This window comes from Drosophila hydei, unplaced genomic scaffold, assembly GCF_003285905.1.
Source record: "Drosophila hydei strain 15085-1641.00,03,60 unplaced genomic scaffold, DhydRS2 tig00000001-arrow-pilon, whole genome shotgun sequence".
Lineage (NCBI taxonomy): Eukaryota > Metazoa > Arthropoda > Insecta > Diptera > Drosophilidae > Drosophila > Drosophila hydei.
Window position 1 is genome coordinate 10,144,764 of NW_022045643.1, and position 21,476 is coordinate 10,166,239.

The 21,476-nt window shown below is 45.3% G+C and overlaps 2 protein-coding genes across 6 annotated transcripts in view; one reads left to right on the top strand and one right to left on the bottom strand.

The window, feature by feature from the left end:
• Window positions 1-16,542, top strand: part of LOC111604405 (semaphorin-5A) — a 44,510-nt gene extending 27,968 nt beyond the window's left edge. For 2 of the 3 annotated variants that reach the window (XM_023322457.2, XM_023322458.2), the window contains exons 3-12: window positions 3,457-3,623; window positions 4,269-4,368; window positions 12,268-12,475; window positions 12,592-12,765; window positions 13,068-13,211; window positions 13,280-13,479; window positions 13,549-15,263; window positions 15,335-15,490; window positions 15,548-15,750; window positions 15,809-16,542. In XM_023322457.2, coding sequence (XP_023178225.2) covers window positions 3,457-3,623; window positions 4,269-4,368; window positions 12,268-12,475; window positions 12,592-12,765; window positions 13,068-13,211; window positions 13,280-13,479; window positions 13,549-15,263; window positions 15,335-15,490; window positions 15,548-15,750; window positions 15,809-16,021 — 3,280 coding nt within the window. In that variant the 3' untranslated portion in view covers window positions 16,022-16,542. Of the gene's footprint in view, window positions 1-2,621; window positions 2,968-3,456; window positions 3,624-4,268; window positions 4,369-12,267; window positions 12,476-12,591; window positions 12,766-13,067; window positions 13,212-13,279; window positions 13,480-13,548; window positions 15,264-15,334; window positions 15,491-15,547; window positions 15,751-15,808 lie in introns of those variants that run through there. The other variant, XM_023322459.2, reaches the window with a different exon arrangement.
• A 494-nt stretch (window positions 16,543-17,036) lies between these two features.
• Window positions 17,037-21,476, bottom strand: part of LOC111604446 (protein TANC2) — a 54,144-nt gene continuing 49,704 nt past the window's right edge. For all 3 annotated transcript variants that reach the window (XM_030224201.1, XM_030224180.1, XM_030224170.1), the window contains exons 5-6: window positions 17,570-21,024; window positions 17,037-17,488 (exon numbers count right to left, since the gene is read on the bottom strand). In XM_030224201.1, coding sequence (XP_030080061.1) covers window positions 17,168-17,488; window positions 17,570-21,024 — 3,776 coding nt within the window. In that variant the 3' untranslated portion in view covers window positions 17,037-17,167. The remainder of the gene's footprint in view (window positions 17,489-17,569; window positions 21,025-21,476) is intronic.

Genomic DNA, 21,476 nt, shown 5'->3' on the forward strand with positions numbered 1-21,476 from the left:
ATTGTTTTGTGTCAATTCTTAAATGCTTTTGTATTGTCCTCAATCGATGTGCACTTAAGCAAGTGGAAGCTCACTCTGCCACTCTGCCACTCTGCCACATTGTCATATTTCATCTCGCGCTTCCTTCATTGGCTTCAATTCTATTTTAAGGTCTTTTTAATTTGCACTCAGAATCAGCAAATATCATTGATTGTTCCAGACATGGGGAGAGAGAGAGTGAGAGAGAGGGAGGGATGAATAAATCTTGCCTTTTGCGATCTCGATCATTTCAATAACTAATAATTTATTGTTTGGCTGGTCATAAACTTTTAGTGCCCACTGTGAGTGTGTGTGTGTGTGTGGCAGGCACGTTTCGAAAGTTTTAGATTATGACTATGGATAAAATGAAATGGACTTCCCGTTGTTAGCTGAATGGTGTAAATAATATATATTTATCGCTTATTCTAACAAAGATATTCATTTAGAGTGCGATTAAAGCCATTGAAATTCCGCAGATGCCTGCGCAAAGAAAGTTTTGACCCATATATAGATCAGCGATAGACCACAAATGTGGTATTATAATTTAGGGAAAAAAACATTACTTTAATTTTATGATCATTTAAACAGCTGGATGATTTGTTGGAAATAGTTTAATGTAGCTCAAAGAACAGCATTGTCTATGCGAGCACCCACCCAACTCCGACTCCAACTCCAACTCCAACTCCACCAGAAATTCTTTCACTTCGTATAGCTAATCAAATAATATAAATTTTGTGTTATCTCTTGGGGCAAGCGACATAATTCAGAACGCAAATATTGACGAACGAGACAACTGAGCAATCAATTTTCTACCCCTTCATCGAAATGGAAACCTTTCATGTTCATATTCATAATAAAGTTTGACAGGTGAAACCCATAAAAGGTCCGGAAGGAAGGAGGCCAGGATTTGCAGTGCACTCTGCACTCTGCGCTCTGTCCGAGTGATAAGGGCAAACCGAAATTGTTTGCCACTTCCGTGAGTCACATGCCGTCAATGCAATTGAGTCGAGGGTCGCCTGGTCAGCATTAGCATTACAATCGAAGTAAAGCCGTAAATTACCAGAGACCGAAAAATGCAACAAAGCAACGTCGTCGTCGTCGGCCTCGTCGTCGTCTGTTGGTGCTACCGTAATTAGCATATTTAGTCAACGTTCCAAAAGAAAAACTCGTAGCACAAATCGCTGACAATGAACAATGCAGGTAGTCGTAGCATATATTGTCATAGGAACATGGTTTTTCGATTCTCTCTGCCCACACTGGAACCTAGCTGAACAACTGCCGATTTCTCGCTGCATGCTGTGGCATAAACAGAGACCGATCCTCAGCGATCGTTTCACTTCTACATTGTGTTTCAAAAACCAACAGCAGCTGTCCCAGTTAAGGCAATTGGCAACAGGACAACGCGATTCGACTCTGAGAGATCTTTGAAATGATGCCTTGGACGAAACCGATCTTATTACACAGATCCTAAAGAAAACACAAGTGCCATTTCATGGCTTCCACATGAGTTACTTATGAATTTACAATATTTATCATAACATAGTATGATTGTTAATAAGTTCGATAAGTGTTTATAAACTAATTTACTACTATTTACTATTCTTAATTTACTTCACTATTCTATTTACTTTCTCTTAATGCCATATGAAGGAATTCTTGGTAGATACATGGATATGATGTATACACATACGTAAATAGTAATTCCAAGTTGTATAAGCTAAACATTTAGTCTAGTAAATTTCTTAGGGATTGCATTTTGAACAAAGAACATTTTATTATACATTGTAACTTTGGCCCAACAGTCTGAAAATGCAATTCAACTAAGCATAATCTGATATATCCATAAAATACCTAGTATAGTATCGGTATATGGGTTTAAATGGATACGCGTGTTTATACGATAAGATCGCTCTGTCCTGCCCGTCGTCTTGTATATCACGTGCCCTTATGCGGCGCGACGTTAATGTCAATTTGTTGGGCTACCAAATTAAAACGCAGACTCAGCTAAGAGTTGTCCTTGTTCTGGGCACGTCCCAGCGACAATCGACGTTCGACGTTCGGCGTTCGATGTCCGACGTCGCGTCGTCTGTCAATCCAGGCAGCACACTGGGCGACGATCCCAAGCATTTGGGACGAGCCGAGCCAAGTCGCGCTGTAGTTGCAGCCAGTAAGTAGTTGGCTGTCGTTGTCGCATGATATATGAGTGCCCTGCCCTGCTGCTGCCACTGCAACCGCGCCCAACATCAAAACCCAACGCTAAGCCCCCCAGGCCCAAGCCCAAGTTCTCGTTGTTAATGTTGTTGTTGTTGTTGTTGTTGCTGTCTGAGCTCTCTGCGCAGGCCGAAGCCGGTTCTCAAAACAAACATCTTCGTGGGCTTGCACATCGCGTCGGCGTCTATTCCCTTGTTGCTTTGCTGGTGTATTCGTTCGTTCGTTCGTTCGCTCTTTCACTGTTCAGCTCACTCGCTCGCTCCTTGTTTTGTTGTTTCCACGCTCTTCGCTGATGGTTTCTACTGTTACGATTGCCGCTCCGCAGCTCAGTTTGTTTTGACTCGCTGCGCGGTTAACTTCGGCATGCGCGACGCGCTTGAAAACCAAAAGCAAATGCGAAAGCAAATGAGAAAGAAACAACGCTTCGTGTCGTATCTTCCGGTTACTTACTTTAGTTACTAAACCCAAACCCAAACTCAACAACAACAGTTGCAAATGAGGAAAATTTCTGCTTTTCATCTGTGCTGTGTACCAATTGATGATTGGAAGTAAAAAATTGAAACTAATTGTGAATTGTGAATTGTGCGATGAATTTGTAATCTCATCATATGCTATCAAGCACTTAAATAAATACTTATATAAACACAACTCTTTGGCAATCTGCCCACTTAATCAACTGCTGAAGCTGAATGGAAACATATATAAATTCTGTTTAAGCGCTACGTGACAATATATAAAGTAAGTGTGTTCGATCAGCTCTTAACTGATTACTCTCAATCAGTTACGCATGGACCATGTGGAAAGTACATTAATGTAGCTAAATATCGGACCTAAGCTGAAACTGAACGCTTTCCCTTAGCCCACATGATTTGTGTAATGTGAATCAGCAGACATATATAAATAACTGAAACTAGTCACAGGTATTACTAATTGAGGCTAAATTACAAGTCATTGTAATGTTGATATGAGTCCTATATATAGAGCTCTGCATGAAAAGAACCAATTTAGCACTCGAAGGGTATTTGGTCATCGACGAATGTCTTGGCTCTAATGTCTAGTTGTATATTGACATATGTATATATAATTGACTTCATAGCGAGACGGGTTTTACCAGATCAAACTTTAGATGTTGACAATCAGACCTGCGAGTAGATCCGCTATATATGCAAATGTTTGAATTCCTGCATATTCCTCATTAAAAGAAACTTTTGTTCTCTTTCATTGCAGCATGTTAATTCTTAAATATGACAAAATGCAGCCTCAGCTATGGCTTCTACTTCTGCTATACTTAACCCTACAAAGCCCCAGGAGTGCGCGGGCTCTACTGAACAGCTATCAGACGCAGTCGAACTTTGAGTTACTGAAAATTGATTCGCGTTACATATCATATCAAGGTAAGTTATGGATTATCAAAAAAAAAAACAGTTACAAAACTGTGTCAATTGCTAAGCAATCAATCACTTGAAACATACGAAAGTTGAGTTCATATCTCAGTCAGTCGTAAGTAGTTAGTTGCGCAAAAGCCTGGATGTCCCAAAGTTCTGATTGAGATGTCACTTCCAAAGAATCTCAGCACCTCTATACTATATAAATGAGTGTATTTGTATATGTGTTGAACAATATCTGCGGGTCTTTTAATCAGAAAGCGCTTCGTGTTTATTGTTCAAATATTTGCGCATTGTCTCAATCTGTGCTTTTTGCATGCATGTGGAATGCACTTTCTGAAGTACGACTTCGCTGTGCAAACTCAGCAATAAGTTTTGTTGACTCTGATTTTCATTTTTATAGGCATTTATTTTCTTACTTATTATGTTTGTTTCTTACGAGTCGAGGCTTTTAACTGTAGTTTCGCTTACGTAATATATTATAAAGAACACTTGGCTGGGCAAATACCCTGTAAATATATATTATATATATATATATTAAAAGCCTAAGGTCTGCATAAATACTTCATGCCACCCTCGCTTGTCTAGACTATCATAATTTCTTTTTCGATTTCGATTTCATATTATTAATCAAATTTCTCTTTACCTACGCAGATTTGATGTCAACAGCTAAACGATTTTACGATCCCGATACGACTTGGTATTCTGAATTGTTATACGATGTGGCCAGAAAGCAGGTTATTGTTGGTGCCAGGTAAGTGTGGAAAGACATATAAATATTTCGAGTATCGGATTTCCAGAAAATTGACTCACGGACACACGATTATGGCTGTGTGCGAAATAGCTCAAGATACGCAACACGACAAAGACTAATAAATTTGTTAAGATCGATAATGCCACTTGACTCAACTATCTGCTCAGCTGGCACAGTTTATTGTGGAAATTCAAGAATAAGTATTTTCAGTTTTTCTTATCTTTTTTTGTTTTTTTGGCAAGGTCTCTTCGAGTATCTCTGAATAAAATCGAAAGTGTATCAGTTTACTTAATCTCGAGCTTATCAGTATGCAGTACGCAGCAACTAGAACAAGTTGCGCAAACGGAAGAACTATATACTCTATGCGCAACAAGTGGATGCAGATGCCCAGATACGCAGATGCGCACTTATAGATACATAGGTACACGCGTTCTCAGCTTGTTTGTTAAGCAATTTGATGGTACAGCTAGCTGTTTATTTTCGTATACCCTGACGGACGAAGTGTTATAGTTTTGTCATGCAATGTGTTACGCATGGAAGAAAATCTTTTTTTATCAGCTCTTGATCTACTTTAAGTGTTAAGTGTTACACTCTCAGTTTTTATAGTTTTTATTTGATGGTAATGCAATTGTCTATATGTTACATAGGTATTTTAGAATTTCTACCTAGGTAGATTTGATGGGAAAACATATTTTGATAGACGTACATTTTTGGAAATCCATATACAAATTATAGATCAGATCATATGGATTTATTTATGCTTTGAATGTTCAAATATTTTTATTTAAGAATATCTTTGATTATCAGACGATATATCAGATATCAATGATCGCTGGCGGATGAAGTTGATGTTAGGGTAACTTTCTCTAAAATCTGTTTAATATTAGACTACTATAGCTAGCTAGGCAGGATCATTTATTAATAATTTTCTAATATATGTTGTCTATATAAAGATATTGGGTAATTCGATCCGTATTGCTGAGAGTATACAAAATGCGGCTTGCCCTGGCACTGCCTTACTACGTGTGTTGCTTCATGTGCTTAGCGCGTAGCCAAAGTTTGTTTTTCATTTGCGCTCCGCCTGTAACTCGCAGTCATCTTTATGAGAAAAGAGAGAATAAGAATATACGAATAAGATAAGAAGTTGCGTTGTCCCTATGGGATCTTAACCCCTTGCCTCAGCGTGTGCCCGTTGAGATAGAGAGCGAGGGAGATAGATAGAGATACGCTCTGGCTCGTTTATCAAAATGTCGTCGCTGTTTTTCACTTTTTTTGTTTTGTTGGTTTTACCTTGTTGTCAATCATTCGTCTCAGGTTTATTTTGTTTTCTTTCGATTTGTCATTCGTTTCTTTTCTTAACATGTTCTCAGAGATAGTTTCTAGGCTCTGATTATGTTGGCCATGTTGGCTGCGCTACTATTAGCGTCGTCGTCTTCGTTGTTGTTTTCGATAACGAAGGGCAGTTGCTCTACTTACTTACAGGTAGGCGTAAATATAGCTAGCTATATGTGTATATATAGATAACTCTGTGGGCATATTAAATGTGATTTATTTTATTATACGGTGTAGGCGCTTCCAGATAGTGCGAATAGCAACTAGCTGCGACTTGACTAGACTGCGCCACTGGTCAAAGTTTCAGTTGGAAAAAAACCACATAATACCTGCAAGCATGGACTTTAGATATTTCCGTACCTCGATAAAATGGACATACCTGAGGTTTTACCTGTTGCGTAAAGTCTTAAAAGTGGGTGAAATAAATATTTATTTGATGTATCAGATACTTTCGTGTGCTCCATTACTTTATAGATGTTTATTTATAAATACACACTCTTCGTATCCGAAGTTCTTTTGCTAATCATTATTTCTCTATAAATATAGTTACTCAGTTCTGTGCTCCAGTTTACTTTTCTAATCACCATTTCTATCGAACTCATTGTTCCCATGGGTTTCTTTATACCTTATACTATCTACAGCTACCTTAGATATAAGATAGATATTTTATGTATATACATATATAGTTATATATAGTTATAGTTATCATAGTGTTTCTTTAGCCCCATAGCTAATTATCTATCTTTAGTTTTCCTTCGGTCGTAATTGAATCCTTTAAAATTAACTAGAATAAATTTCGTGTCTATAATTTAAACCACTCTTCGTTTGAACCACCGCCACTGTTGACCTTCCCTGTGGTGTTCTGTTTTGATCTGGCGTTGCACCACCGAAAAACCACAATGGGAACCTCTTTTTCTTCTCTATCTTCTAATCACTAACCGCAATTTAATTGTTGCAATATTATTTCAGCTCTTGAGCTGTGGACTACATTTACGACTTGTGGTCGGCACATATAAAGGTTGGGTAATTGCGGAGTCAATGGCACGATATGGCTATAGCTAGGGACAAAGTCTATATATAAAGCAATGCTCCTTGTCTGGCACACACACACACAAACACACACACACACTTGACACGACTGTTGGTTCGAATTACGAGCTCAAGCGTTTTGAATGGCTCCATGACGAGTGACGCGACGATGGGGCAACTGCCTCCGTGTTGCACGTCGCACAATTTCATGTCATGTGCAGTGCAACGGACTACGAAATTTGATATGGACTGCATTAAAATAATATACCATTTTGTTTTCACTTTTCTCTCCCTCTCTCTCTCTCTCTGTCTGTCTCTGCTTCTCTTCCTTGCCTTAACAGCCTTTTATATAGGTTCGTTTTCGGTTTTTGGTTTTACATTTTTTTCTTGTTTATGTAGGGGTCTCTGGCGAGCAAATGGACCATGCAAATGTTTTTGCTGTGAAGCATTTGAAATGTTTATACATATGACTGAACATAACCTTATAAGTACCCTCAGCGAAAAGGCAACCAAAATGCAAACACATTTCCAAACTTTTCCATGGGAAAGCAATTTCTTGTACAATTTAAAGAAAGTTACATGCCAAAAAGTAACAGATTATAATAGGAAGCAAATGATTTCCTTCAACTCGGACTTACTTAAATTTGCGCTTAAACTTATAGAGCTAAAGAGCTCTTGGTTAGTGCAAATAAAAGTCTTAAAATTATTATTATAGTGCAAAATGGTTTTTAACTAAGTGAAATTGAGTATTATTCTAGACTGTAGAAAAGGTATTTATCTTTAAGACAAAAAGCAGAAGATATAGCTAGTAGAGTATTCAAATACTTTATGGATATAAGCAATAATCTCTATGAATATTTTGTAGTGCGATTCAGAAATGATTTATTTGAAATATTTAAATATATTTGCCAGCTATTCAAACAATTTGAGTGCCTAGCACATTTAGCCTTTTGCGATAGCGCACAGCCATTGCAATTCATTTATTTATTTATTTTGGCATTTTATTTGGCCATATTTGGCAACGCGGGCTCAAACTTCACTTGACAGACGCAAACGCTAAGAGGCTGACAGGCCGTTTAGGCCGCTACTGGAATCCGGAATCCGGAATCCAAAATCCAACAGCAGCAGCGAAATTGAAATCAAAATTAATCAAAGCTAAAGCATGTTAAGTAAAACATATCAAGGGGGCGTTTTGCATATTTCTATTCAACAAAAAAAAGAAAAAAAAAATAGAAATAGTGGAACAGTTTTTTGAAATTGAGAGCAAGGAATGCGCTTGGCGTAGGCAGTGCCAATGCAGAAATTGAGATTGCAATTGCAATTCGCAGCAGTTTTGTTGCAGCTTTTTTACAAGATCTTAACGGAGCAGCGGGCAGCTTTTAATTACAAGTAACCCGCCAGCCCGTCCCTCCGTCCGTGCGTCCATCGAGTGCCTCGAGCTGTCGCCAAACAGGCGCTAGACGAACGCCCACGCTCGTCCACTTGATCAGCGGCGTAGCAATTGCCACAGCCGGACAGACGGCGCCACAGTCCAGGCCAGGCCTTAATAGCTCCACACACGACTCGCAGCACCGCCTTCATCTGCAGCACCACTTGCACCACTCGGTGGTGCGCAGCTTGCAAAAAATTGCCTTTTTGTTATCTTGTCGCGCTTGTCGCTCAAAACTTAGCCACGGCGCAAGGTGTGCGAAAATTGTGAATTGTGAATGCATCCGCAGCCAAGCAGAGATACATTTGCAGCGAAAGATACAGATACACAGATACAGCTAAAGATACATGTTTTGCAGACACAGATACCGCTTGGAGCACGTAACGCACTTGATCGCTTCTATAAATGGGTCAAAACTGTTGGTCCAGAGGGTGTCTAAATGAAATGAGATTATGCTGTATATGAGGATGTTCTTTAAGTCATATATGTCTGCTTATCTATATAAGTGAAGCAAAGTAGAGTAGATATATGCGATAAGGAAGTTTATTTTCTTTAGTACTGATATCTAGATAAATTGTGCTTGTGAGCTTGTGTTACTGTGTTTTAGGTGTTTCTTATAGGTATATAAATCATATTCCATCTTATCGAAGTCGGAAATAAAGCTCTGTTTTACTTATTAATTCAGCTACATAGACAACCCGCTCACTCATAGTATTAGTTAAGACTGAAGTTTATTTTGAATCACTTGTAAAGGCAAAACTTTTCACACCTGCACGTATTTGCACGCACGCGCCGTTTAGAGATAGCGACAGCGAAAAGAACTAAAACAAATACAAATTTGGAATAAATGAAAAAAGACAACTGACAAAACAATAAGCAAATATTTGCAAAAAGCAAAATGCAATAACAACAAACGCAACACTACACCAAGCAGAATAAACAACATAAAAAATACAAATTAAAAGAAAACGAACAAGAGATAAGCAACAGCAAAAACATGTGTATCGACTTTTCACACCTCAAATGTGGAATTCGCCAGCTTCAAGTGAAGCGAGGCGAAAGATAAAAAAAGCCGGCGAAGACGAAGGCGAATACGGGCGATGGGCGGGGTGGTGTGAATCGAGAGGCCTTTGCTGAACGCAATGCTAATTGGCAAGGTCGTTGCTTATCGCTGCTGCGCTGCCGCAGTCGGCTGCCAAAGAAATGGTAGACTAAACTCTACAAACATAAAACTCTACAAATTATAAACGTAGTTTATGCTAATTTTGGGCATTTAAATGCAAATAAATATGTCTAAATTTAGTTCATTTTTAACCAGTTGGCATAAAATTACCAATTTTTAGTGGATTTTTTAATTGTAGCTTAGCTTATGAAAAATTAGGCTTTTGGTAGTTTTGATTTTTATTTTGAGCGCACTTGTTTTACCGTCCTCTTTTTTTTGCGCTGGAAATGTAATAGCACACGTTTTGGCGGCACTCGCAGAGCGAAAACAACAAAAGTTAACAACTGTACACAAACCGCAGTAATTAAATTTCGCTTCCGTTAGGTCTGCTAGCAATTTTCACGCCCTTTTTATTGTCGTGCCATTTTTTGCTACGCGACTTTTGTCACGTCACATATTCATATAACGTAGGTTGTAGCCACTTGAGAAAAATACTTAAAAAACCGCTCAGCTGTATTTTCGTCTTATATGATTCTGGTTTATTGACACACTTGTTGCTGTTGCTGATTGTTAAGGCTTATCATAACCTTGCCCAACAAACACTGCGCCTTACAGTTACTCATAAAAGCCCGCGTCAATATAACTGGAAATTTGGTCTATTGATATAGCTCTCCACACTCCTCAGAGTTACTCATAAAAGAAAGACGTCTGTGTTCGCATAAAATATGACAACAAAAAATTGTCTTTCGAAATTGATATCAATAAAAGACAACATTTTGTCGATTAGATTTGTTTAATTTCATTGTTGAATTTAATGTCTGACATGTTGTCAATCTGATGTAGGGGTTATAAAATATTTAATGTCCATTGTGGTTACTACATACATTTTTGTAGCCACATTTATGAGCGTTCTTCCTTTGCTTTGCCATTTACCTGCTGCTTGTTAATGTATAAATTTAATACCTTAATTTAAATAATGACAGAACTAAAAACTGTTTTTGCATCTGCCAACGCGATGTTATCGCCACACATACATGCATACATACACCTACATACATACACACGCACACACACACACACACACACTCTCTCTCTCACACACCTCGCGGTCGACAGCTGTGTTTTGTTGGGGAAGGGCGTCTGTTGCAGTCGGCTTATTTTGCAAATGTTGTGCCTGTTTATTACCTCATCATCAACATCACGTACCGTAGAACTCGGCTCTGGCTGGCAGCTCAGGTTACCCTGGCCAGAGCCACGCGCCACTCAGAGCCATGCCACGCTCCACAGTTCACAGACCACGCGCGGCAGCTGCGTTTGACTGATTGATATTGGGCGAGCTGGCACTCGATCCATTCCGATGCGATCCGGTCCGCAAGTCCCACATTGGCCAACGCAGCAACAGCAGCAGCAGCAGCAATATTTTCTATGTCGCTAAACTGCATCAAATGTTCGTTAGTGAAGTTGTCTCAAGCTGTCCGAAGCCAACTGTGGGCTGGCTCCAATATTATGGCGACGTCTAGTCGGCGGCATTCCTTCAAGCGAATTCGAATCCGAATGCGATTCTAGCCCGCGAAACGCTGTCCAGTTCGAGATGTAACCATTTATCTACTTTATCTGCTGCTAGCCGCATTCGTATGCACTTGATCTATTGATCTTCGTATATGTTACGCCAAATACGTGTTGGCACAGTGGTTGCAGCTTACGCCTTGCACACTGGTTGACAGCTCAATAAACAATGTCTATATATTAAATTCATTTAATTTCACTTATGCGCAAATATTTATAATATTAATATAGAAAAGTATATTTAAAAAAAAACATTTTTTCATTTTTTTCAAAGAATTTTAAAAAAAATCTAAAATTCAAATAAAAAATAAATTAAATAGATACAAAAAAAAAAAGAAAAAATTGCATTATAAAAACTGTATTTATGTTTTTTTTTTTAATATGAATATAAATAAAATAATTATTGTAAGCAATTAAAATTAGTTTTAGTATTTATTTACAGTAATTTATGCTATTGCAGTCCAAGTACAATACATTATTATTATTATTATTATAATTATTATTTTTAAATAGTGCTTTATACTTTAATATAAATTTAATAAATTAATTTAATATAAATAATTGATAGTACTTCCAAGCAAGAAAACATAAAATATATAAATATATATATATAAAATATATGTATATAAAATATAGTATTGAATGTGACTAAAATTAAGTGAGGATGAGTTTCTCCCATGCAAATGCCAATACAATAATTCTGAATGAGCTTAAAGTATTAAAGACAATTTGCTGCACAGCTAGAACTAGTTGTGAATTACTAAGCAAAGCAGTTAAGCTTTAGCTTGCTTTTATGATTTCCGAATTACTTGGGCAACATGCTGTGTTTTTAGTAGAAACATAGACGTCTTCTCTTACTTTTAAGCAAATATTACGATTCTTTATGTTTGCATATGTCTTCTGAGCTTATAGAGCTCTCATAAGGCAATGAATGATGCATGTCTATGTCTATATTAGCAGATGGAATCACTTAATAGATGCTTGTGATGTCTGTGATTAGCCTTATCTTAATTGAACTTCTTGCAACAGTTGCCTAATGTGGCACTGGAGCCATAATTTCGAATCGTTCTTCGGCTTGTTTGCCATTTTCTGTTGCCCCCACGTGAGACGCCTACAAGCGGAGCTATTCAAATGTCTGGCGACTGTCGACCACTGTGCCTGCGCACAGGTATCTTTACCTGTTTGCCTTGCAGTGCATTGACACCAGAGACCAGTTGGAAGTTATGACAACTGCCAGTAGTCAAGGCAGGGACGGGGCAGGGGCAGGGGCAGGGTTGGAGGGGAGTTGCCTTATTGTGGGCCGAATTTAGCTGTGACAATTCCCTCCATTCGCTCGGCTCTAAACTAAGCTGCAACATTTTATCGCCGCTCTTTCTTGCAGAGACACCTTGTACCGCATGTCTTTCGAGCTGGAGCTGCTGGAACGGGCCAGCTGGGAGGCAACGCCTGGGAACGTGCTGCTGTGCCAGCAGAAAGGCCAATCGGATCGCTGGTGTCGCAACTATGTGCGCGTGCTCCACAGCTACGGTGAGAACCAACTGTACGCGTGTGGGACGAACGCCTTCCAGCCGAGCTGCTCGTGGCGCCAGGTGAGTGGTCGTCGTCGTCGTCGTCTCGTCGAATTGGCGACGTCTCTGACAGCCGAACAACTGCAGCTGAGCTAAACTCTTGTTTCTCTCTCCCTCTCTCTCTGTCTCTGCCGTAGATGGAAAATCTGAACGTCACTCAGCTGGACGACGGCGTGGTCAAGTGCCCCTTCCATCCACTGGCGAACAGCACCAGCCTCCTGCAGTCCAATGGCAACATGTTTGCGGGCACTGCCACAGACTTCTCCGGCAGCGACGTGGCCATCATTCGCACACCCGTCCAGCCCAAAAGGGTGAGTGGTTAATAGGCGAGGGTAGTCTGTAAAGTTGCATGTGTATTAATACAAATTAGTTTATTTTCGTTTGTTAATTTACAACATACAAATATAATTGAGATAAGATCGCTTACGAGGGTTGCCAAAAAAGTTGCCGAGTTCATTTGAATTAAGGAAATTTCCAATTATATTTATAAATATCTAAATTATCTACATTGAGATCGGAAAATATAAGACATAAGCTATCACATATGCGTGGGTTGTTTGAAAAGTAGTCGAACTCTATAGTAATCTCTCCTCTCTGACTACCGCCTCCTCAGATGGACCGCAAACGCTTCCTGCGCACTAAGCAATACAACAACAATTGGCTCAATGGGGCTCAGTTTGTGGGCAGCTTCGAGGCGGGCAACTTTGTCTACTTTCTGCTGCGGGAGTCCGCGTCGGAGCACATGAGCTGTGGCAAGGTAAGAGCGGCAGCACTCCCCTGCCAACCCGCAGTCTAATGCAAAGCTCTGCCCTTTACACTCGTCAGGCAATCTATTCGCGCATTGCACGCGTGTGCAAGAACGATGCTGGCGGGGATCAGGTGCTGCGTGACAACTGGACCTCGTTTCTGAAGGCGCGCCTCAACTGCTCGTTGCCAGGCGATTATCCCTACTACTTCGACGAGATACAGGGCATGACATATGCGGAGTCGGAGCAGGTGCTCTATGCCACCTTCAGCACGTCGGGGTAAGAACTTAGACTTGACTGCTTTAGGGTCTGCTGAGTAGTGCCTAATCTTCTCCGATTACTGCTTAGGTCGATCATCTTTGGCTCTGCCGTCTGCGCCTACAACTTGAGCTCGATCAATGCAGCCTTCGAGGGCGCCTTCAAGCACCAGGAGCACGCGGATGCCGCATGGAAAACGGTCAACACGCCGCAACGAAGTCAGTTCCAGTGCGCCAGTGGAGCCACGGCCTTTGGCCACTTGCTGGAGAGTTCGCGGTATCAGCTCATGGATCAGGCCGTTCAGCCGATAGGTGCTCAGCCGCTCTATCACTCCAGACTGGAGCACTTCAAGCACATTGCCCTGGACATTGTCCAGACCAGAACAGAGCAGCTGCACGTGCTCTACGTCAGCAGCAGTCAGAACCACATCAAGAAGCTGTCGGTGAAGTATGGAGCGCAGTCGCAGGAAAAGGCGCAAACCTGTCTGGTGGAGATGTGGCAGGCGGACGACACGGGCAGCAGCACCCTGTTGCACATGTCCTACCTGAAGGTCACGGACTCCCTGTACCTGGGAACGGACTTGGCTCTGACGCGCATTCCCGCCCAGCGCTGCAGTCGCCATGTCTCGCAGTCCAGTTGCTTCAATGCCATGGATCCCTATTGCGGCTGGAATGAGCTCGTGGAACGCTGCACGCCTCTGGATCCCACCGTGCAGCAGCCTTGGCTGCAGCCAACCCAATTCACCTGTCCCGTGCTCAATGCGCCCATCGACGGCGGCTGGTCCAGCTGGTCGCCGTGGGCCGATTGCCAGCAGCATGACCAGCCCGACAGCAACTGCCTGTGCCGGCAGCGCAACTGCAACAATCCGCAGCCACAGCACGGCGGTGTCGCCTGCGAGGGCATCAGCACACAGGTGACCAACTGCACCCAGCACGGCGGCTGGACGGACTGGTCAGCCTGGTCGCCTTGCTCGCAGACCTGTGGCGTGGCCGTCAAGGGCCGCCGTCGCAGTTGCAGCAACCCGCGACCCGCACACGGCGGACGCATGTGCCTGGGACCCGAGCTGGCCGAGATGTATTGCACCCACTTACCGCCCTGCCCTGTGCCCAAGCCGCCGGCCATTGACGGTGCCTGGGGCCCCTGGGGCGAGTGGAGCGAGTGCAGCGCGCAATGTGGAGGCGGCTTCCGCATGCGCCGACGTGAATGCGATGACCCCAAGCCATCCAATGGCGGCATGGATTGTCCTGGCTGCAGGCTGGACTACGAGGACTGCAACATGCAGAGCTGCGGCGAGGTGCGCAAGCTCAGCGCCTGGACACCCTGGCTAACGGCAGCTGGTGGAAATTCGTCTGAGGCGCACGTGGAGAAGCGCTATCGCTATGCCTGCCGAGCGACCAGCGCAGACGCGAACTCGGTGCGAATTAGCTTGGCCAAGGAGGAAACGCGCAACTGCAATCAGGACGGCAGCTGTCAGCGGCACAGCGAGCATGACTCCACTGACTCCGAATCCGAGTGGTCGACCTGCAGTGTCAGCTGCGGCGGTGGCACGCAGCAGCGTCGGCGTGGACACAATACACAGAGTCGCGCCTGCAATATGCACGCCTGTCCGGCGGACGAGCAGCCGGACAACAGCATTGACAATCAGCTGGAGCATGAGTGGAGCTGCTGGTCGGAGTGGTCCAGCTGCTCCGTGACCTGCGGCTTGGGCGTGCGCCGACGCACACGCAAATGCCTGGGCGGCCACGAGCGACTCTGTGCGGGACGTGCGCTCGAAGAGCAGAAGTGCGAGATGGTACCATGCGAAGGTGAGCTCTTGAATGCTGCTGCTGCTGCTGCTGCCTCTGGCAAATAGAGTCTAAAACATTTTTTCTTGCAGACTTTCTCGGCTGGAGCTCCTGGAACGAGTGGTCAGCCTGCTCCAACGACGGCATTCGCCTACGTCATCGCCGCTGTCTAGTGGAGCAGCCAGCGCCGCACGAGTGCCGAGGCGCAGAGTTCGAGAAAACCGCCTGCGTGCCAGGCGAATGTGAGGGTAAGTCGAAGCGCGCGCCTCGCCTGCAACACGAGCCTAACATCCATTGCCTTTCAGAGCTGCAAACTGCCTCCAGCGCCACAGTCCCTGTTGTGATCTGCTGCTGCATGCTGCTGACTGTCGTCGGCTGCTTGGTCACATTTCACTTTACGAAACGGCGTTATCTGCAGAGCATTGAAGAGGCACTCAATAAGACGATCACGACCACAGCGAGCTTCGACACGTATCCCAATCAGTATTCCAGTTTGCCCACCAAGGACGTAAGTGCCAGATGCGTGTTGCCTGTGGCAGTTGATATTCATTTTGGCTCCTTTGCAGTACTATGACCAGCGCCCCAAGCGTCAGTCCAGCTTCCGCGTGCATGCCAAGACGAGCAACATTTCAAGTGGCACGTTGAATCGCAACAACATGCACCACAACAACACGCCCAAGGTGCTGGCCAAGACCTACAACGACTGCGAGACGGGCACGCTGAAGCGCCAGACGGCGCTCAACAATTGCCGCACCAACATGGACGACGAGAAGTTTTAGCCAACTAACATATCAACGTATCCATATGACAACCGAACCAAGTGCCATCCGAATGGAAATGTTGCGCCCAACAACGAAAGCATTTTGCACGGCCAGCCTGCAAAGAGTTCCTTCTCTGACTCATATTGAGTCGCTGCATTTAGCCTAGTTTTAGTTCGAGCTTAGTTTAAGTTATTATTTCAGCAAAATTTATGGTAAATAATTTGACATTCTGAAGGGAAAACTTTTAAAAATTGTAAAAATGTGTTTTGTATTTGTAAAAATTGCCGTTCAAATTATTTACCTGCAGGTGCACTTATAATTACAATTACAATGTAATCTGCTTTTAGAGTACTGAAGCGAGACTGAAACTAAAATCTGTTTTTAGACGTATGCCCAATCCAAAATTAATACCAACTTGTGGCCTTGAATACGAGTTATATACGTATTATTTATCATTGTTTAGATGTAAGCTTTAGACTAAGTTTTATGTTTTAAGCATGTTAAGTACAATTTAAAAAGAATAAATTGTGAGTTTTACTAACCAAAAAACATTGTTTGTTTCAAAATTAGTTTTGTGCTCCGAAAGAAGTTGATTTCGATTCGGAATTTCGGAATCGCTATCTCGGTTCGTGTGTTTACTGTAACGCTATGCTCTAGCAAAGACACACGCCACATCCAGTTTCAACACCAATGCGGATAATGTTCTTTTTCCATGTACAGCCCGAAAGTATGCAACAGCCTAACATAAAATTGATTTACAGCTTTGTTCTTTTAATGGTATTTTAAGTGCCGCCCGAAAGTATGCAACCATTTTTATATTCACACATATATAAATTTATTTGCAGGTTTGATCTGAAAAACTCGTCCAATGGTATTTTTCTAAGTACCGCCCGAAAGTAGGCAACAGCTTTTATATTCCCCCCTTGGTAAAAATTTATTTGCAGTTTTGATCTTATAAATTCGTATTTATTTTATTAAGCAAATGTAAACTTAAGTAATGTATATTTATTATAGCTATTTTTTACATGCGTTATGAAAAAGAATGATAAAAAGTAATTGTTTTTTAAATTAATAAAACATCCAAAAGGCAATAAATAGTAAACAGTTAAGAACTATTATTAAGTTAAGATTGTGATTCGAATGCGATACAACAACAAAGGACATTTACAAATCGGTCATCTCTTGCTGAGATTCGTAGACGGCAGAGGCTCCAGCAGCACCGGCTCCGACTCCATAACCGGACAGCTTGTTATCCTCGCTGGTGATGCGCGTCAGCAGCTCGGCTTGGATGCGCTTGAGCACTTCTACGACCTCGCAGAGGACGCCGCTTTGAGCCGCCTGCTGCATGGCCTCGTTGGCATCGACGAGCGCCTCATTGAGAGCACCCAGCTCCATGCGCGCCTTGGCCCGAGCATAGTAGCCCTCGTAGCTGTGCGGCTTCTGCATTATGGCTTGTGTCGCCAAATCTATGGAGGCGTCAAGTTCCTGCGGAGCAATGAGAAAGAGTCAACCATGAGTCATATAAGTCTGGCACATCTGGCTAAAGCGCCAATGTATAGCACTTACATTCAGTTTTCGCTTGCAGCGCGACAGATTCAGCAACAGATTAGTGCGCAGCTGGGCAAAGACCGCATTCCGCTCGAGCAGTTGTTCCAGGCCCGAGATCTTTCGCAGCGCATACTGATAGCGATGCGCGGCGTCCTGGAAGCGATTCTTGCGGTACAGCACATTGCCGTCCTCCAGCAACTTGTTGAGCAGCACCACCAGTATCTCCGGCTTGCCCATGGCCATGCTCCAGGTGGTGGGTCCCAGCTTGGCACCCTTGCGCAGAAACACCTGCACCGCCTGTATGTTGCGGCAGGCTATAGAGCGATCCAGCGGACGCATGCCATGCACATCAATGTGCTCCAGATTAGCGCCCTGTTCCAGCAAGTACAGCACTAGACTGGCGGCCCCTTGGTAGGCGGCCAGATCGAGTGCTGTGCGTCCTTTGTGATCCTCGTGCTGCCGATTGCAGCCGTGCTCGATGAGGCACTTGGCCGCAGCCAAATGACCGCGCAGGCACGCCCAGCTGAATGCCGTGAAGCCCTCATGATCCTCGGCCTCCAGGGCAGCGCCACGTGCCATCAGCAGCTCCAGCAGCTCCAGATGCCCCTCCTCGGCGGCAATCATGAGCGGCGTCTTGCGCGCCTGTCCCAGCGGCTCGTCCAGCAGTGCGCCACGCTGCAGCAGCTGCTCCACCACGCTCCAATGGCCCTCCTTCACGGCCAACCACAGCGCCGTGTAGCCCTGGCGATTGCGCGCATCGATCTGCGCTCCACGGGACATCAGAATGTTGACGGCATCCACACAGCCATGTCGTGCAGCTGCTGTGAGTGCCAGCTCGCCGCTGCTCGGCTCCAGGCCGTTCACATTGACGCTGAGGTCGTCCAGCTCATGTTCGTTGAGGTCCAACAGATCCTCGAGTATTTTGACATGCGCCTGCGCCGCAGCGCCAATCAGGGCCTGCTGCAGCGCCAAGGAACGGCCCACGTCCTGGGAGCGAGCACGCGGCGACCAGTCGCAGGCCAACAGATACTGCACCACACTGAGATGCCCCATGCGTGCTGCATGCACCAGAGCGCAGCGTTGCGTGGTGTCCAGCTGCCCGAGACTGCTGCCGGCGGCCACCAAGCGGCGCACCACATCGCAATGCCCGCGCATCGCGGCCAGAATGAGCGGCGTGCAGCCCTGGCTATTGGTAAGACCCACGTCCGCGCCAAACTCCAGCAGCAGGCTCACCATGGGCAGAATGCCCTCGTGGGCGGCAATGCACAAAATGGGCGCGTCGCCCATGTAGTCGGTGCGATGATCCGGCGAGGCGCCGGCGAGCAGCACCAGCCTAGACACCTTCACATTGGGACTGTAGACATTACGCAGTGCGCCCAGGGCAGCCGAGATGTTGTCGGCGGCGCCGGCCAGCCAATAGGACTGCAAGTCGCGCGGCGAGAGCGCCGCCTGGCTGCTGCTGTAGAGATGCGCCTTGAGCATGTGATGGCCCAGCTCGAGCGTTAGCTGCGGCTGCAGCGGCGCCTGGAGTCGCGAGAGCCGGAAGGCAATGCCAGCATGGCCTAGGCGTGCGTCGCAGAGGAACTTGCTGGACTCGCCCTCGTCGCGGCGCATCAGCCACTCGCGCAGCGAGCTGTGAAAGAACATGTACGTGTTGTCCAGGCGCTTGATGAGGAAGCCGTCCAAGAGCTTGAAGCGCTGTATGAACTGCGGCCAGCTGAGTGGCTCCTGGCCATGGTGCAGCGCCTCCATGCTGTAGTAGATCTCGTCCAGCGTCAGCGGATAGAGCGCGGCCAGGCAAACATTGAGTATGGGCGACGTCTGCTCGAAGCTGTGCGCCGTGGGAAAGCGCAAGTTGAAGTGGAGCAGAAAGATCTGAGCGAGCGACACGGGCAGCACCTTGTAGCTGGACGACTTGACCACCAGTTGGCCACGCGAGATCAGATCCAGTATCAGCTTGGCGTACAGCATGGAGCCGCGACTCAGCGACTGCAGATGTGAGACGAACTTCGCCTGCGACTGGGCCACCTGGCCGCCAATGTTGTGCTGGATCTCCGGGCAGTGAGTGATGCGTGCATTGATATAGTCCAGCATGTCCTGCTGCAGCGTCTGGCTGCTTGCCCAGCTGTCCAGCGTGAGCTGCGTGTAGCTGGGCGCCTTGACCAGCTCCAGCATTTGGGTGCGCACCGTGGCAACCAGCTTCAGCCACGCGGGAAAATGTGGCGACAGCTGCGCCAGGAAGCTGGCTATGGTGTGTCCATGATCCGGACGATGATACTCCGCCTCGCACAGTGCGTCCACCAGTATGACGGCCACCTTGGCTGGAATTTTGCCGGCACGATGCAGCTGCGCCAGTGGCTCCAGTATGGCCAGGCGCATCACGCGCTCCGCATCCGCGATGCACTCGCGCACGCTCAGGATGTCCTGCAGATGCGGCTCCGAGAGCAGATAGTCACGGTACGCCGTTAGCTGGGGCGCCTGACAGAGCTGGGCGGCCAGCGAGTGCACAAAGTCCGGCACCTGGCAGGTGAGATTTGCGTCCGCCTGGCAGAAGTGATAGCCCACCATGTGGGAGGCCAGGCCGCGCATGCGCTCATTCTGTGCGCCCAGCTGGCTGTAGATGGCATCTGCGTCCTCCTGCTGCTGCGCCTGCATCTGTCGCCGGCCAAAGCACGAGTACTCCACCAGCTGCAGGCAGAAGGCCGTCTTGCCCGTGCCCGGCTGGCCGTTGATGAGCACCACGCGTGTGTCCGTGCCTAGCAGTATGTTGGACAGCTGCTGCACCAGCCACTGGCGGCCCACATAAGGCGGATCGGGCTCCTGCAGCGGTACCTCGAAGAACAGCGGCTTCAAGGCCAGTTGCACTGCGGCCAAGGCTGCAGCTGCTGCTGCGCGTTTGCTGACGGCGCCCGCTGCTGCGGATGCGCCGGCGCTCAGGCTGGCCGGCAGCTGCTGAGCACGCGTGGAACGTCGCGTGGCGCCCTTGCGCGACTTGCCGGGCAGCGCCAAGGGCTCGTAGGCATGCTCCTGCATGGTGCAGCCCATCTTGCTGAACTTGCTGCAGAGGCTCAACGTGTCGTCCTTGTGGGACGTGGCCACCGAGAGCTGACTGCCGCTGAGGCCGGCGTTGGCCAGCGTCTGCTCCGGGCTGATCAGCTGCGAGGAGCTGCTGCTGTTGGCTGTGGTGCAGATGCTGTTGCTGTTGCTGATGCTGTTGCTGTTGCTGTTGCTGGCACCGCTGCCAACACCTGCGCTGCTCGAGAGACTCGTCGAGTGGAGCGTCGAGTTGCCGTTGTGATCGCTGCTGCTGCTGCTGCTGCTGGTGGTGGTGTTCGTGTTGCTGTTGTTGTTGACGTTGTTGCCATTGTTGTTGTCGTTGAACAACAGGCCAAGGCGAGCGCGCAGCTGATCCTTCTGCTGCTTCAAATTCAGCAGCGACTGCGGATGATGTTCAATGCCCAAGGTGTCGCTGCCTGTTAAAAATAAAACAAAAAATTATCAATAAAATCGATAAAACAATGTGAATATTAAGTCATGCAAAAATAGATAAATAATGCATATAAATATAAGAGAAAACAATATGTATAAGACAATTATAAGTTTGTCTAAGTGTTAAAATTCACAAATGTCCTCAGCTTAACAAAAAATGCTAAAAACTCTTATACAATGTTATTAACATATTTGACTAAAAGTAATTTATGCTATTAGCATAAACTGAGAGTCTTACAGCAAATGCATTTTATGACTACAAAATGTTATTAGCATAAACTGCTTGAGTTTAACATAAAATTCATTAACGACAAAATGTTATTAGCATTAAGTGCAGGAGATGCAATAAATGATGACAAAATGTTATTAGCATAACAAGCCTCGCTTTAACAGTGTTATGGGAATCGAATCAATACTGCCTTTAACAGCTTTAATG